At 34.7% G+C, this 18,260-nt stretch overlaps 1 protein-coding gene across 14 annotated transcripts; it reads right to left on the reverse strand.

Moving 5' to 3' along the window:
- Positions 1–734: 734 nt before the first annotated feature.
- On the reverse strand, positions 735–18,052 carry LOC131076096 (uncharacterized). 14 transcript variants are annotated; one of them, XM_059219872.1, is made up of 6 exons: positions 17,702–18,049; positions 17,118–17,187; positions 16,339–16,419; positions 16,005–16,073; positions 15,823–15,908; positions 735–1,283 (listed from the first exon to the last, which is right to left on the reverse strand). In XM_059219872.1, the coding sequence occupies exons 2-6, from the start codon at positions 17,127–17,129 to the stop codon at positions 1,280–1,282; spliced, it is 252 nt and encodes an 83-aa protein (XP_059075855.1). In that variant the 5' UTR covers positions 17,130–17,187; positions 17,702–18,049; the 3' UTR covers positions 735–1,279. The 14 variants fall into 14 exon arrangements, 11 of the variants coding, with proteins under 11 accessions (XP_059075855.1, XP_059075856.1, XP_059075847.1 ...); XM_059219864.1 differs by lacking the exon at positions 735–1,283 and adding an exon at positions 13,357–13,777 and having other exon boundaries at positions 17,702–18,050; XM_059219866.1 differs by lacking the exon at positions 735–1,283 and adding an exon at positions 13,357–13,777 and having other exon boundaries at positions 15,823–15,869.
- Positions 18,053–18,260: the final 208 nt, after the last annotated feature.

The raw sequence follows: 18,260 nt of genomic DNA on the forward strand, positions 1-18,260 counted from the left end.
TAATATTAATAGAATTTAAATTTTTAATAGTCATAATTAAGATAAATAATTGTCTATTATATATAAAAATTCAATGTAATTTTTATTTTAATTAATTTTATTGATTACACTTTTTAAAATTTATTTAAAATACCATTTTTTATTAAAAAAATAAATTTAGTTAAAAGATACATATTCATTTCAATTTAATCTGAAAGATTTAGTGAAATTTCAAATACAGGTTTCAAAAATTTCAGCATTGAATCCTTTACAAATCTTATTACTCACTTTAACCACAGTAACAATTAGGATATATATATTTTTTCTATATATAACTTACTCAATCCAGATTTCATTATATACAATGAGTATTGCTCAAGTATACGATTGTGTAACATTATGTTGGTTAAAATACCATTAGAGTACCATGCATTTATATTATTTATTCTCAATACATCATTGTTGTTTTAATATACAATTCCAATTTTAGAACTAACTATAATACGATATCAAGAATGTAGAAATTTTGAAACTTTACAACTGATGATGCCTTTAGAGATTAATACATAAAAGTTTAAAAAAATTCAAAAAATAAAACTTTATTGAGAAAAATTAACTCATACTTTCATACCATGTACTGTAGAATTTTAGTTGAAAAGGTTGGTATAGTTCTATTCATACAACACTCTCTTTGAAAATGATACATCAGAGACAAATAATTGCAACAATTTTATGAAGCTAAAATGTGCAAAAAGTAAATAAATATATCCAAGAAACATATAGGAGTAACTGATAAGTTGAAAAATACAATATCAATATTGATTATTGTCTTCAATTTGACTTCCTTTCCCTATAGTCATATTTCTCACGACACATGGGAGAACTATTCTTAATTTTGGTGGATCTGAGAATGTAGTTGTAATGATAGAGGTGCTTACAAGGAAGCTCTTTCATATCCCCAAAACAATTTTGTAAGGGATCCAGGCATATGGCACATATATTCTTAGGATCACAATTTATTCCTTCACTGGGCAATCCCAAAATCTCTGCGGCTTTTTCATCACTAATTGCAGCACCTTCCATATGCTGGTTATCTTCCATTTCATTATTTACAAAACCAAGATCCTCAAATGAATACTCAAAATAATTATCCTCATAGTTGAGGATAATAAAATCAATGAATTCAGCTTCTTCTCTATTCACCAAATACTATCCATGTCCATAGCGTTGAGCAAGAGCAGCCTCCTCATAATTCAGTCTCATCTCTCTATGAGCCATTATTGTATTCTCATAATCCCAATTACCTGCATTTCATGAATTAGTTAAATCTATCAATCTAATTGAACTGAAAAAGAAACATGAACTATTTTATATATAGTGCAGCGAACCAAATTAATAAAAAAATCAATCTAAGTGGGGATCGAGACTAAATTACCTTTTCCAAGCTGTATGTATTAATTACCGCTAAAACTGAGAGCCTAAACCAGTTCAAATTTTAAGCATGCGAAAGATCTAAAACAATTTGAGATTTTTAACTTCACGCTAACATATTTATATGCACTACTGTGCATGCAAACATGCGAAGTTAAAGTTTAATCTATAAAAAGAAAATCAATGAGATTGAAAAATATATTTTATCTATTTTTAGATTTTCTAGATTTGCTAGTGTACAACTTCTTTGTGTTCAATTTTATTAAAATTTTTATTTTTTAAAGATAGTAATGAACATTAATTTTCATTTTATAATTTTATAATAATATATTGACAAAATTTTGAAATAAAATATTTGTTTTTTTGATATTTGTACTCATTGTTTTGAAAGTTTTTGATTAAGGTAAAAACATGTTTTGAAGGGACCTCGAAACCCTTTATGAAAGGAACTTACAAGATAAAAGCATTAAGAAACTAGGAGGAACAAACCCAAGAAAAGCCGGTGAAATAACTAGAGAAAACCAGCTAAAGCCCCCAAAAACCAACAAAATCCGGTCAGACCCGACAAAAGGAACTAATTAATATTTTTCAGGGCATTAGCCAAGTTATTACTAATCCCATACAGGTCTTTGATATTTTCCCTAAGATTAGGGATCTCCTTAGCAGACACAGCAACAACTTTCTTAACACTCGCTCTGGTTCTCTTCCTAGCTCCACCCGGAGTAGCTTTACCACTTCCAATCTCGATAGCATCTTCATCCATGTCGAGGTCCACCACCAGTTTGGGAGAGCTGGAATTTTCAAGGACCTTTGAAATATCCTCAAGGTTTTTTGTGACAGCAGACAAGATATTCGGGATAATACCCAACAGGTTTTTCATCGCCACTTTCCCTTCTTCCAGCAAGTTAATATGAGCAGCCATTTTATTAAATTTCTCCTCCATTTCCTTCTTCCACTGCTTCTGATCCCTATCATTTTCCTTCCTTTTGTCATCCATTTGTTTCCCATTTTTCTCCAGGTTCTTCAATAGTTCATAAGTCCATATGTCATAACCCAATCTGGCCTCAGTGAGATTTTTAAGGTTATCCAAGAATAACCCTTCTCCAGCACTTTCCTTTTCCTCACTCAAACTATCCTTTGCCATATCCTTCTCAGGTTCCTTGTTCTTCTCCCTCTCAAAATTCAAATCTTTTTCCTCATTATCCTTGTCATCCACATCCACAATAGGTTGGCTGTTGTCGTTACCAGGGCTAGCCCTATGAATTGGGCTATCATTGTGGGACTCATTCTCACCTTCTTCATGCTCTGCACCCATATCCTCATCTTTCCGGTCGTCCTCACCCTCTAACTCATCTGTTTCCATTTCACTGCCCTCTTTTCCAATTTCCTCTATGTCATTCTTATCTTCATGGGCTTTCATCCCAGTGGCACTCTTGCTTTTTTTCCTGGAGGTAGCCTCCTCCTTGCTAGGTTCCCCTTCCTCTAGCATTCTCTTGCCTTTCCCTGGAGAAGAGGATAACCTCTTGTTTTCCAGCATGGCAAGGGTTTTACAGTGCTCATAAATGAGCAACAAAAGCCCACAATGGAGTACCGGATTCGAGGGATTCTTGCTGTGTTTATTGAGAGACCTAGAAAGGGACCTGAAGAGATAGTAGGGTAGGGATACTCGTTTCTCATGTCTAAAGTGGTTTAATAACACAAGTGATAAGTGTGGGCCCTGGAAAAGCAACCCTCAATAGTTATATAATCCATTATGGCATTCAAAACCCAGCCCCATATTTTCTTGATGTTGGAGGCTTCGTAATAACCCCCTGTGGCTTTTCCAATTTTAGCCCTCTCCTTTTCTTTACATGGGAGCAAATTTACCGCATTATTGGAAACCTTGAGATCTCTAAAGAAATTAAGCCCTGAGTGGGGCATACCTATCACAGTCGCAATGAGGCCCGTGTCCAATTTGAACCTAACACCATAGATTTTAAAGGACCCATTACACCAGTTTTCAGAGATTTTGGAGACATTGAGATTAACCCTACCTTTGTCATAATCAACCAGCTTCTCCATGAAAGTCGTAAGGGAACCTTTTTCCAGCTTTGCCCAAACTTTTGGCATGTCCTTCCATCTAGATGTGTTGTCTGGTTCCTCCCTCCTTAAATCTCCTCCCATATTCAATTTCAGATTTTCACCTCTGTTCTTCTGCAAACTCAAAACTTTCTTCTTGTTGTCGCTCAAGATTTTGAAAAAAATGACCCCCAAAGTATGCAAAGTAATATTATATTTGATTGGGATTCTACCACTTTGCCAGGTAATCATAACCCTTCCATCAAAGCATAAATTACTCATATAAGCTATCATGATTATGCGGTCCTTCTTTCCCCGTAAATCTATCCTTTCTAAGGAGCTCTTTAATACCCATATTAATATCTTCCCCGTGCCAAATTATTTGAGAATCAGAGTTAACGCTTAGGTTCGCTAGACAATCCACCACCATATTTTTCTCTCTAAAGGCATGTTCAATGATAATAGCTTTAAAACTAGCAATGATTTCCCTAGCTTTAAAAATAATATTTTCAATGGACCATGATGGCTCGATTTCCCCCTTCAAACACTTAATGATATTAAGTGAGTCTCCCTCAAGCCATAATTTATCATGATTTAGGTTCTTAGCTATAATAAGAGTGTTCAGCGCAGCTGAGGCTTCAGCAAAATGACTGGTTTGACTCCCCAAAGGACAAGCAACCGCCACTAGGAAACTTCCAGCAAAATTCCTGACAATGCCCCCATAACCAACTTTACCTGGATTCCCCTTAGAAGCCCCATCAAAGTTGGCCTTTAGCCATCCCTGAGGTGGAAAACACCAAACAAGACCTTCTCTACCCTTCTCTTTACTAGGTTTGGTAGTTAAGAGGTTCCACATGTTATTGAAGTCTTCTTTAGCAACTGGTCCATCATCAATACCATTGATGCATTCGAAGATACTCCTGTAAATTTTATCCACTACCACTTCAGGGATGGCACTTTTATCCCTAAAGATCCTGTTATTACGCTCTTTCCAGATATTCCAGATAACATTCAGGAAGGTAAGTTTCCAAAGCTCCACTATCTTTGGGTTGGAATTAGGGCATTTCCATTGTTGCCAGGATTCCCCAAGAGAATTCGGAAAGACCCAACTCAGCTTCCACCTACTTAAAATAATTTTCTAAATTTCCTGGCTGAAGGTACACTGATGAAGGATATGGCAAGCAGACTCTTCTTCCCTACAAAAAAGAGAACACCTATTAGGAAAAACAAATCCTCGCTTTTGAAGGTTGCCCAAAGTAATTAATACCTTATTTTGGATAAAGATTCAAAAAAAGATATTGACTTTAGGAACTAACTTTTTGTTCCAAACTTTAGCCCAAATAGGAGTTTCTTCCACAACTTTATTTTGGATAGCCACTACCGAGGACACAAAATACTTCCCATCCGGGGTTTCCTTCCATATCAAACTATCCTCTTTGTTGTCTATAAGAATTTTAGAAGAAAGCACAACCTCAAGAAACTTTAACTCCGGACTCTGCTGGCTAAAATCAATCCATTTCCCATTTCTCTAGTAATCTCTGACCAGACCCCCAAACCTGCTTTTGAACCAATCTTTCCAATCATAAAGGATTGGAATTTCCTCCAGAGGTTTATCCATTATCCATTTGTCTTCCCAAAATCTTATACTTTTACCATTTCCCAGATTCCACATTCTACCAGCTGCAGCCCAACTTTTTGCCGATTGAACTTTTTTGCCGATTGAACTGCATTCCATATTGCAGAACCCTCAACAATAAAAGATTTATCTAATAATTCTTCCTTAGAGGGTTGCATGTGAAGATATTTGTTTCTCCAGATTAAATTCCACTCTCTTTCCTTCCCTTTCATTCTCCAAATTTGTTTAGCTAATAAGGCATTGTTCATAGAACTAATATTCCTTAAAACTAGCCCTCTAGAGGCCTTAGGAGAACATGTTTTATTCCAGGTAATGAGGGGAATTTTGTTCTTGACTTCCACTCCTGACCAAAGAAACTTTTTTTGGATTCTTTCAATTGCTTCCGCAAACTTTCTAGGAATTTTAAACAAACTGAGGGAATAAACAGGTAGGTTTTGGAGAGAAGCTTTGAGCAGGGTAACTTTGCCCACTTGGCTAAGGACAACCCCTTTCCAACCATCCAGTTTGGAGTTGAATCTGTCAACCAGCTTAATCCAAAAATTATCCGCAGGCTTGATACAAAGGGGAAGCCCCAAATAAGTATAAGGAAGCTCATCAATTTTACAGCCAAGAATTATTTCAATCCTTAATTGTCTTTGAACAGGGGTATTGATGAAGAACAAAGAGCTCTTATCCCAATTAATTTTTTGACCAGAGGCAGATTCATAAATATTAAAAACGTTCTTCATATTTTTAGCTTCCCTAATGGTAGCTTCTCCCATAGTAATTGAATCATCAACAAACTGTTCATGGGTACAGGTAAAATTGGAAGAGGAAGGTTTCAGTTCTCTGAGATTGCCTTCTTCCACATATTTAAGGATGAATCTACCCAAACTTTCAGCTAAAATGGTAAACAAGATAGGGGAGATGGGATTCCCCTATCTAAGACCTTTGGTACTTTTGAAGAAACTTGAAGGGGATCCATTGACAATAACAATAGAAGAGGACGTTTCCATCAATTGAGAGCAAAGTTGAATAACTTTTTCTCCAAATCCAAATGCTTTCATAATCCTTAAGAGAAACTGCCAGTTCACTCTATCATAAGCTTTTGCCATATCTAACTTCAGAAAGAAACCCTGATTGTTAGCCGCCTTTAGAGAATGAATATTTTCATGAACTGAAATAATGGAATCCAGAATCTGTCTACCAGGGACAAAACCATTCTGCTGAGCTGAGATAATTCTTGGAAGAATATCCAGCAGTCTGGAGGTAAGAACCTTAGACAAAATCTTGTAATCAAAGTTGCAGAGACTAATTGGTTGAAACTTATTAAGAGAATCAGCTCCAGGGATCTTCAGAATAAGGACAATGAAAGTAGCATTCAGTTCTTTAAGAAGCCTTCTAGAACCAAAGAATTCTTTAACACCTTTACAAATATCAGTCTCCACAATATACCCAAAAGATTGGAAAAAGAACATAGGAAAACCATCTGGTCCAGGAGACTTATCTCCTTGAAAAGAGAACACCGCCTTTTTGATTTCCCGATTAGAAGGAATTCTGGACAGATGTTTATTATCTTCCACAGTCAAGGAGGGAGGAATAGCTTGCAATAGGAGATTTTGGTTACTGGCGTCAAGGTTATCCACTTCTCCTAGAAGGGTACCAAAATAATCCAGAGCTTCCTTTCTTATATCATTATCCTCCATTAAAATCCCTTTATTACAGGATAACTTGGATATCCTGTTAGCCGCCCTATGCTTAAGAGCAGTTAAGTGGAAAAACCGGGTATTTTTATCACCTTCCTTCAAGTACAAGGCTCTTGATCTTTGTCTCCAGATCGTCTCTTCATTGGAAATAATTGTGTGGTATTTAGACAACAAACCATTTTCCACAAATCTCATCTCTTTAGAAAGCCCATCCTCTTGGATTTTATCTTGAACTTCTTTTATTTCAGATTTTATTTGAATTTTACTCTTGAAGATATCCCCAAAAATCTCTTTGTTCCAGATTTTGATTTTAGCCTTTATAATATTGAGCTTTTTAGCTATTCTGAAAAGAGCCGTTCCCTCAACCTCAGAATTCCACCAATCAACAACACAAGCTTCCAGGGAAGGATGGGATAACCACACTTTTTCAAATCTAAAAGGGAAATTTCTCTTAGCAGAAAAATAATTGGCAGTGAAAGAAATAGGGTAATGATCAGAACCAATCTTGATAATAGACGCTAGAGAGAAACTATACTTAGATAGCCACTTAGGAGAAATTAAGGTTCTATCTAACTTAACTTGAATAAGATCAACTCCAGTTCTTCTATTAGTCCAGGTATAGTTAATCCCTTGGAGATCCACATCCATAAGAGCTTGATCATTAATGAAATCAATAAGATCTTGTTTACCATTAAGCTGCAAGGGAAGGCCTCCCATCTTCTCTTCCTCTTTTAGCGGAGTATTGAAATCTCCCATTATAATCCAGCTTTGATCAACAAAATTAAGTCTATCTTCAGCAAGGCTTCTCCAATATTTAGCTCTCCCAGTTTTGGTATTAGGCGCATAGACATTGGATAAAACATTGAAAAAGTTATCCTTGATATGCTCAAGCTGCACAAAGATCCTATTAAATTCAGAGATAATTTCCTTACCTTTAATAGTTTTTTGGTTCCAAAAAGTCGCAGTTCCTCCAAAGGCTCCCTTCGAGCTAGATCCTATAACTCCATTATTTTTAAATATTCTAATCTTTTCAACTTTATCCTTACACATCTTGGTTTCCTGAACAAGGACCATATCCAGTTTATGATCTCTTATAATGTTATGTAACACATCCTTCTTGTGAGGGGCATTCAACCCTCTTATATTCCAAGAAATTATCTTCATACTTTAACTGGAGATAGGGCTGACTCAATGGAACACTATGTTCCATCAGCACGGTTCTTCCAACTTTCCCGTTCCCTTTGATGTTTTAGAGATGGTCTCTCCTACTTTTTGTTTTGGCTTCCAACATCTGCCTTTTTCTTATTCTTGCTTCTAGTTGCAATACCTCCATTGGGTCCCTCCTTATTCGATTTTCCCTCTTTTGTGCCAAGAATCCTAAGATTTCCTTCCAAGATTTCCATTTCCAAACTATGTGATGGGGTTTTGCATTGGGACAACTTTGGGCTTCCATTGGTTAGAAGCAAGAGAGGCTTAAAATCAGAAAGGTTAAAATCTTGCGCTTCATTAAAGTCTTCCTCAATTGCTTTTGAGTAAGATGATGCAGACACATCATCATTGGGACTTTCCTCTACTTTCTCCTGACTGACTGATCCAACCTCCTGGTCCTCTGGATCATTTTTATTATTTAACTCTCTTCTTTTCTCATCTTCTTTAGTACTTTCTATTTGATTATTCGAACATACACAAGCACAAGCAGGTTTTTCATTATTATTATTCACATCCTTCTTCACCTCCTTTTCTGGCTCCATTACTTCCTTATCTGGATCACACCCTACTGATGGGTCTCCTTTATTCTCTTTAGTTTGCCATTTCTTCTTCTGCTGCACACTACTATCAGTCTTGCTTTCCTCACCCTTCTTAATCGGACAAGATTTTTCCCAATGGCCCGATTTTTTGCAATGGAAGCAAGCAAACATGAGCGATTTGTATTCAATCACTTGGGTCCATTTCCCTAATTTAGAAATAATCTCAATAGATTGGGGCATCTTCGTCATTTGATTAACATTTACACAGATGCGAGCAAAGACTAACCTTGATTTAGTTGTAGTCATTGGATCGATCGAGAGAAGTTCTCCAAAAAAGCTCACTATCCCCTTAAAGAATTCCTCATTCTAGAATTCCAGAGGAAGGCTCGGGAGACGCGCAAACAGGCGCCTATACAAAAAAAGACTCATCAAGAGAGAGGTTAGGAGCCCATTTCTAGAGAGCCAAAGTTGACTTGCCGAACATCCATGGGCCTTCACAAAGAGCCTTATTCATATCTTCTTCAGAGTTTAAAGCAAAGGAAAAAAAACCCCTAGGCAACGCTGCCACATCCACTTGACCCTTGAGAACCCATTTCCTCCTTATAAAATTCCTAACAACATCAATGTTAGGCCTAAAACCAACAAATCGTCCAATTAATGTCATGGCTAAACCAACGACAGTGAGATCAACTAGCTTATACGGAACAGAAATAGCCACCAACCCTGAAACTGGATCAGAGATGTTTATAACTTCCGGAAGTCCTGATTTTACCAGCGACTTCACTCCAAAAAGCGAAGACCATTTTTTTTTTTACCTCTGTCGTGTGGGTCCCCAGTTTTGGAATCTTTGTCTTCCACCAATTTGATTGTCTCCTTGTCCTCTTTTGTACCTTGGGACGCCTGGAAACCTGCCCGATTGCTAGTTCCACCCCCAGAAAGACTGCATTCCCCAGGAAATCCGCCATTCCTAGATTTAAAATTTGGGATTCCCACTCGCCGCTCCACACCCATGCTCGCAATTTATAAAATAATTGTTTCAAAAGCCCATCGTTTTGAAAGTTAGAGTTTTATATTTTAACAATAATATCACAATATATAAATAAAGTTCTATTTATTAGTATTTTTATATGTTTTGTTTTTAACTAAAAATTTAAATTTTTCTATTTATTCTTTATAAGTGATATTTTTTATTTATTTTAATTTTATTTTATTTTTCCATCACATAGTTTCTCCCTCCTATCTCTATATGTTTATATCACCCCACTCTATTTACCTCTTTCCCTCTCCCCCTCTCTATTACTTGTCTCTATCACCTCCTTTATCTCTCACTTTTACCCCCTTTATACCTATCTTCCTATCTCTGATCCCTATATATATTTATATATCCATCCATCAACCTCTCTCTCTCTCTCACCACCTCTATTTTCCAAGTTATATCTCTCTATCTCTCCTTGCTATCCCTATATCTTCCTTTTTTAACCTATGTCTCTCGTCTCTCCCTATCACTTCTTTTTATCTCTCTACTTCTCTCTCCTATCTTTATTTATCTCTCTACCTCCCCCTCCCTCTCTATCTATTAATAAATATATATCTCTCTTCACATCTCTTTCTCACTCATTTAAACACAATCCCTATTTATATCCGACCTCTTTCTTTCTCCCTCTTCGTATCTTTATCCCTTTTTCTCTATACCTCTCTATTACTTCTCTCTACCACATTATTCTCTCTCTCTCTCTCTCTCTCTCTCTCTCTCTCTCTCTCTCTCTCTCTCTCTCTCTCTCTCTCTCTCTCTCTCTCTCTCTCTCTCTCTCCCCCCCCTCTATCTTTAACTCCCTACCTCTCGCCCCTCTCTATTTGCATCTCATTATCTTTATCTCTCTCTTATTCACTCCATCATTCCTACTTTATATCTCTATCTCCCTCACATTCCTCCCCCCCTCCCCTCTCTCTCTCTCTTCCATATATATATATATATATATATATATAGATCTTTTTATCTCCCCATATCTCTATCTGCCCCCCTCTCTCTCTTTCTCACTATCTCCCTTATTTCTCTCTCCCTCTCTCAATCTCTACATGTATATCTCTACTTTTCCTTGTTTCTTTGTCTCCCTTTCCTCCTCTTTGGTCATCTTTATCTTTCTATCACACTATCTCACCATCTACATCTCTCACCATCTCTTATTGTAAAGCTTTACCCAAAATAGAAAATCTTTATTGCTATTTTGGAATTGAATTTAAATAACTTTTCCCTATTTTTGGATCTACTAGTATAAGAATTTTCTTGCAGAATTGAGAAAGGAAAAAATTCAAACTAATTTTGTATCTTAGCTTTATTGTATTAACTAAAAACGAAATGATAATCATAACATAAAGAAAAATGAGATATTTATAAATTGCATATAAAACATCATATGTAAATTCCAAAAATTAAAATTATTACAAAATTTATATCTGTATATTTTAACTTCAATTATATTTATAATAAAAAATTTCAAAATATAAAAAATTATTAAATTTACATTTATTTAATAAATATATTATTTAATAATATATATAATTTTAAAAAATAAAATGATATCAATCTAAATTCAAATAATATCATATTTATAAGAAAACTATTTTTAAAAATATAAATATGAACAGTTTCTTGAATCATCCTATCCACCTCCATATTGAACTGGGAGTTACCTCATGGAGAGCTAGAGACACAACAAAATCTAAACTTGGAGACAACATTTTGGTCAAACTTATGCAACACATTGAAAGTTGAAACAATGTTGGATGGATGGAGAAAACAGGGAAACGAAACGTGACTAATATGTCACATTTATGTAATATAGATTGGCATTTAAACATCCATCTTTGTTATATTTTCGTTCAATGTAGATTTAATATGAAGAAAATGAAACCTTTTATTTATTTTTATGAAATGTCTTTATTAATTGTTTTTGCATTGAGAATATAGAATTTTCTAGTTGTAATATAATTAAAAAAACATTATTGGAAAATGTCATAATTAATATTTTTTATTTTGTTAAATGTTGAATAATAAATCAAATTTTAAAAATTGAAAATCATGAACATATATAATATTACAAAAAATTATAATTAGATTTTGTATAAATATATGCATGTGCGAATATTAGAATATATTTTATCCAATAAATTGTTAATCCTTCTTGACATGTGAATGTTAATATTGTTTTTATCTTGTTGATTTGCATGATCTTAGGTATCTCTATTGGTGTATGGTGAATGTTTCATTGTAGGACTTAGATTGTTTGTGGTCGGATCTTTAAGGTTTTACAATACTTTAATCATCATTTTTGACCTCACATAGGGGATATAACATAAAGGATTTGTTGAGCCTATGGGTAGATATGGTGGAGGTCATCATGAGGTACATTACCTTAGATGGGTAGTATGCAAGTATTTTCTCCTATCATTTTACCATTCTAAATTATTTTAGACATGATAGCAATATTTCTCTTCATTTTATCTTCTTTCTTCATTTTAGACATGATAGCAATATTTCTCTTCATTTTATCTTCTTTCTTCTCTAGAGAATGGTCTTGCTAAATATGCTAAAAATGATGATAATTTAGTCTTACATGAGAGGCTTATTCTCCTCATCATGGAATATGCTAAAATGAATGAGGTTGAACCTTCCCCGACCCACAAAATTGAGTCCAACCCCAAACCCTCCTTTGGCCATGATGTTCATGTGGTGTCGAATATCGAATATGAGGATGAGAAGGGGTCAAGTCAAATGGCCATGGATTGGTGTAGTCTTCATATGTCTGATGATGACCCAGAGTATTCACCCTTTGAGGAAGAGGGACCCCCTCAAAAAGCTACGTCGAACACTAACAATAGTAGGAAAAGTAAACCCCACCCTAGATTTGCAGTGAAAAAGTACAAAACCCCACATTCCAAACCCCACGAGATGGGACATAACAAATCTAAAAAATAAAAAAGTTGGGAAAGAGGTGGATACAGAGGACAAAGGGGAAGAAGAGAAAGTTAGATATACCCCTCAATGTGGACCAGATGGACCTCGAAAATAGTAAAAAAGTTGAAATGGATATTGATATTCTTTTGGCTAATTCTTCATCCAGTCAGGAGAAATGTTTTCATTGGGTAATTAATGAAGTTCTTCTCATCTTGTGCCGGACCCGACTCGTGGCCCATTAATGTATGGGGCAAGAAAGATGATCCAGATCCTCCCCCCTCAGCTACCTTTGCTTTGGCTTCTCAGCCTTTGCTTTGGTTTCTTGTTGTGTGACTCTCGCGGGGCGATCTTGTATCCTCAGGCCTTTTTTTGTGAATATGTACTTTAATATTTTTATATAATAGAGAAGGCCTATTGATAAAAAAACTATAATAAAAAATATTTTTTTTTCTTTTATGCACATTTTTTTCCTAATTAATAATATTAAAAAATATATTTTAAACAAAAAAAATAATATTAAAAGATGTTCTTATTTAAAAAATAATAATAATATATAATTTCTTTCTCTCATGCACATTATATTCCTAATTAATCATATTAAAATATATATCTTTTAATTTTTTAATAATTTTTTTTAATTAATATAAATATAGATTAATATTAAAATATATATTTGTTAAATTTGTATTATGATTTTTTTATTAATTCTACAAATTATTAAAAAAATAAAATTTAGTAAATTTCCCAGCATTAAACTTGACAATCAATTAGAAAATTAAAGATATTTATTTTAATTTTATTTTTTTTGTTTATTTTATCTATTAATTGATTATGTATCAAGAAAGCTAAGACAATTTAGAATGATTTTTGTGGTCAATGGCTGTTCTGCATGCAAAACAGTACAATTGTAAAAACACGAACTACAAATTTTGTGTTTTTGATAAATGCTATTTTGTATGCAAAATAGAAGACTCCATTTTTAGTGCACTACTATTTTCAACGCTTCAACCATATAACTGAAAAAAAAGGCAAATCCAACAGCAGCCAGAGCAACTGAAGTCCAAAGCTTGAGAGCTTATGAAGATGTTGCAGCCTTCACTTCCATTGCAGTAGGTTTCTTCTGAATTCCAGCTTTCTTCCTCACCTCTTCTGGAAGTTCCATCTGAGCAGGGTGTAGGAGAAAAGGATTTCAAATAACTTCTTGTAAGCCACGCCTGCATTTCTATATCTTTTGCAAAATTCAACTGTATTTAAACACAATAGCCTACAATCTTCGACGATATTTCTGAAAAAAAGACCTAAAAATATTTAGTCCTCACTTCTAGACGGGTGCAGTTGAGCAAGCCTTATTTAGAAGAGAGTGTTTACATTCCATTTATAGATATAAATATCACGGCCAGTCATGCCATATAAATAGTTTGCTAATTTAAAAAAATTACTTTATGCTATATTATAGAAATCGTAATAACTCTAATTTAAGAATTTTTTTTTTATTAATTTATTCCTATCCTTGTCTCTATTTTTATATATAAATAATTTTAATAAACATTTTATTTAAAATTATATTTTTAGGTTTCCAATTGTAACTTATAAATATCACGGCCACTCATATCATATAAATATTTTGCTAATATAAAAAAGCTACTTTATACTATACTATAGAAATCTAATAATTTGTAAGAAAAAGCAATTATTATATAAAAACAAGAGCTACAAGCAGCGAAGTTCTTGCCAGAGGCTAGAAAAACAGTTCTGGTATTGTTGTTGCATGATGTTTTTGTGTATAATGAAGTTCATTTTAGATTTATCATGAAAACCCAAAGTGCTAGTACAAGTAGAGCAGTTGGGCTGTCCAAGGCCATGAGTAACTAAAGACTATAAAGCGTGTGAGCACAAGTGTAACCATGGTTCAGGGAACTATAGGCTTCAAGGTAGGTAGGTAGATCAACTTTTTGCACTACCTGACATTAGAAAGAATAAAACCCGGCATGTGCATTGGAAGACGGTATTGGAGGATTAAACAGTGGTTTCTAGTCATTATAGAATGCAAATGAAAAGGAAAAGAAGAATGCAATTAAATTTGGCATGTTATTAATGAATATATCAGTAATTAGATAATAAGAATAAGGATGAGCTTGTACAACCCCCTGTACCAATCTAAGTCGTTAGCTGTAGTAAAGCTTTAACATGTTGAATTTATAATGGCTTTATCAGGTTGTTGCTCAGTGAGGGAAATCAATCACAACTACATTCAAACTGAGGCAGACATAGCTCGATCCTTATCAACGCTATGAATACTCTGCTCTCACATAAAGGGCGAAGTGTGATTGTAGTGTGATATAATAGGCTATCTATTCTAAGCCAAATGCAGTGCCCAGGAGTTGGTGACTGTACCTCCTCTGGAAAGTTTTCTTAATTGCATGTATTATTTGCAATTGTTCTTTGAAATACACTAAAGTTACATTTAGTTTGTGTAAGATTTCTGCTGTTTCCTTTGATATCCTTTAATGTAGATCTCTTCTAGGAAAAAAAAACATTTCAATACTGAAATCCTAAAACCATATTCCTTCTTTTGTTTTCAAGTTTTCAGTCTAAATTTCTGTAAAGTTTCAGTTTCAGATTTCATTTTGGATCATAACATTATATTCCTCTGTCTCTTCTATATTGTGCTTTTTTCCCAATTGTTTTCATATTTTATGCTGATTAGCTCAGGTCAAAAGGTGCTCTAGGTGGTCTGTAAATCTTCTAGAGGAGACTCTATTGTTCAAACTTCAAACTTCAATTGCCTTCCACAAAATTCATTAAATGGAATATAAAATACATTAGGAAGGTTAACACATTTGATCTTGAAAACACTTGGATGACTCATAGGGAAGAGCTAACTTATGTTGCTCAGGCAACAACCTAAAAAAATATTACCTAAGAGAGGAGATTGCATTAAGCTTTACTTGAGATGATGAATTGGTTCTATACATATATGATCTGAACCATGAGTTTAAAAATAGTAGCTACTCATCCTAATTGTCATATTTTATAAATTAATCTTGACTTACTTGGATTTACTATTAATTACAGTTTCCAAAAAGAATGCTTTAGTGTGAAAATGACAAACATGCCTTCCTAAATTTCTAGCTTATTGATCTAAGACTGAAGACAGCAACATACACTTTATGGAAACTAAAATGGTTCATGCATTGAGCTAAAATAGAACACATTTTTCTTCGCAAGAATTCAAACCAAAACAGAGCTCTGTATCATTTGCTTTGAAACAAACTAAACTGGGTGCTATTATATTAGCAGCAGAAGACACAAGCAGACATAGAAGCTTACCTATGATTTGTATGAAGGACATGTGTAACCAGTTCGAGATGAGGATCCTTGCAAAAGTAGAAGCAAGCACAAATTATGCAAAACATCTGAGCACAATCCTTCCATGATTAGCCTTGTTCTATGCTAATAAATAATCTCATTCCTGTAAAATCAACGTTAGTGAGATTCAAGGAAAAACATACGTAGCAAAAGCTACATTTTGGTAGGAAACTGCAACTGGAATCAACCATCCACTCTGCATATGTCCTCACCTATTATCCACCCATATACAATAATACACAACATCTTAAGAATGTCTCCGGGAGAAAGCCAGAAACAAGCCCACACCCCTAAATTATGCATTGTATTACAGAAACGAACAAAGGATACTCAATGGTGACTGCATGTAGTTTAGGTTATATTTATCAAATCTCAAATTTGGGTCTAAATGGTAACAGAGAACGAGTACTGAATATCTCTATATATTATTTTCCACGACAAGAAACCCAAAAAATTGAGATTGTGAACTAAGATCACCTCACAAGCACTGTGTTCAGGAAAGCAGATGCAATCTCCACATACAGGAACCTTATGCGTACAGCAATATAGTTGTGTTTCCTGCACACATTTCAGCAAATCAACTGAAAATCGTTAAAGAGGAATAGGGTGAAGCACTGATTCTTAATCCTTATTTTTTCGCATATTCTTTTAGAGGCTTCGTGAATTTAGGAAAATGAAGCAAAGAATCAGAGGATACAATGATAGATGCATTCTAATTAAAGACACTTTTGGGGGATGGACTTGCAGACTTTCAGTCTATAGTGAGTAAAACAAAATAATGGAGTGAAGACTTTCGGAATAAAGCATTGTTTTGGCTGTCTAATGAATGGCAATGACGAAAATATCAGAACACACGGACCAATTGCCATAACAATTTAGCAGGAGGAAGATGAGCAATTCCCAAAACAAGAGAAGATGGCAATAAACTAATCCTCCACATAAACCATAAAAATTCTCCAATGCTTAGCAAATCACTGCAATTCTCTAGGTAATGACAATAGAAATTGCAGATCACAGGGTTGATTGTTCACAACCAAGGGAGCTACACTTTTGTCTGTACACACGAAGTCCCAGTGAACAGCAATACGCAAAACATCAGTCCCTTCTTGCCATCATCTACTTGCATATATTTCCTCTCTGACTAAGCAAAGGAAACCAAAATAGGCTCCAGTTCAGATATCCCCGAGAATAGTAATGAATTGAAATACAAAAATTTCCTGTTTTACTTAACGAAAATCCCAACGGAAACAACCCACCTTCTGGCACATACAGACTACTATGGTTGATCCCTAAGGCCGAAACTTCGAATCCCCTTTCTTTAACAAACTGCAGCAATGACAATGGCATTAAACACCAGACATTGTAAACGATATTTCCCAAGTGCCAAACCATAAAACGCATCCCCATTGTCAGATAGCATTTAATGAAAACATTATTCAATTGCAAACGTTGCCCTGACAGCTCCAATTTCAAATAAATCGACCAACCATTAGTGAAAGCATGTCTGTTTTTAAATAAAACAACTAACCATTGTTGAAAGCATAAATGTAGTTCTTCCAAAGCAACAAAGAAGATAAGGACAAGGGGGGATTTGTTGGATTTGAATAACGGTTGGGTTGTTCTATTTTTAAAAAATTCTATTCTAAAATCATATAATCAAAGTGGTTATCTGTCAAAAGTCAAGGCTGCACATAAAACTGCATTGGGCTGAGATACTAACAGAGAATAGGTCTTGGGACCAAAAAACGTCATTTGTGATTGTAACGTGCAGGCTGAATGACAGAAAAAAGTTAAAGGAGTACAAAGAAAACAAAAAATAGAAAATGATGAACATGCTTACCGAACAAACATGCGATGCTCGAGGCTACAAGACCGGATGCTACCAGACTTTTTTCTACTCTCTGTACAGCAATCTCAGATTTGTATTAAAACTCGTATTTATTTATTTTTTGGGAAAAGTTTTTGTTGGTGTTCTGTGCAGATTGAAGTATGTAGGGATAAAAAGCCGAGGTTGTATATTAGTCTTTTGGTGATGGGAAACAGAGTTGGCAGTACAGTGTTATTGCATGTGAATGAAGCTCGGTTTGCGTCCACGGGAACGTGGAAACAGATCAAAGACGACATAGGAAAGTCACGGAGTGAAAGCAAAAGTACATGCAAAGCACACGCAAGACATGTGGTTAGGTGAACGGATGCCATCTTGTTCTTGAAAATCCCTGTTATTCCATTGTTGTCAGCCATACTAATAATGATCTGCAATGCACTGACACAGACATAGTTTTATGTTGTTGTCAGCCATACTAATAATGATCTGCAATGCACTGACACAGATTTGGGAACCCTTCCGACAACCATCTGCTATGCCAATGAAACACTGCCAAAATATTTTGAATCAATAA

Source organism: Cryptomeria japonica, chromosome 4 (assembly GCF_030272615.1).
Source record: "Cryptomeria japonica chromosome 4, Sugi_1.0, whole genome shotgun sequence".
Classification (NCBI taxonomy): Eukaryota; Viridiplantae; Streptophyta; class Pinopsida; order Cupressales; family Cupressaceae; genus Cryptomeria; species Cryptomeria japonica.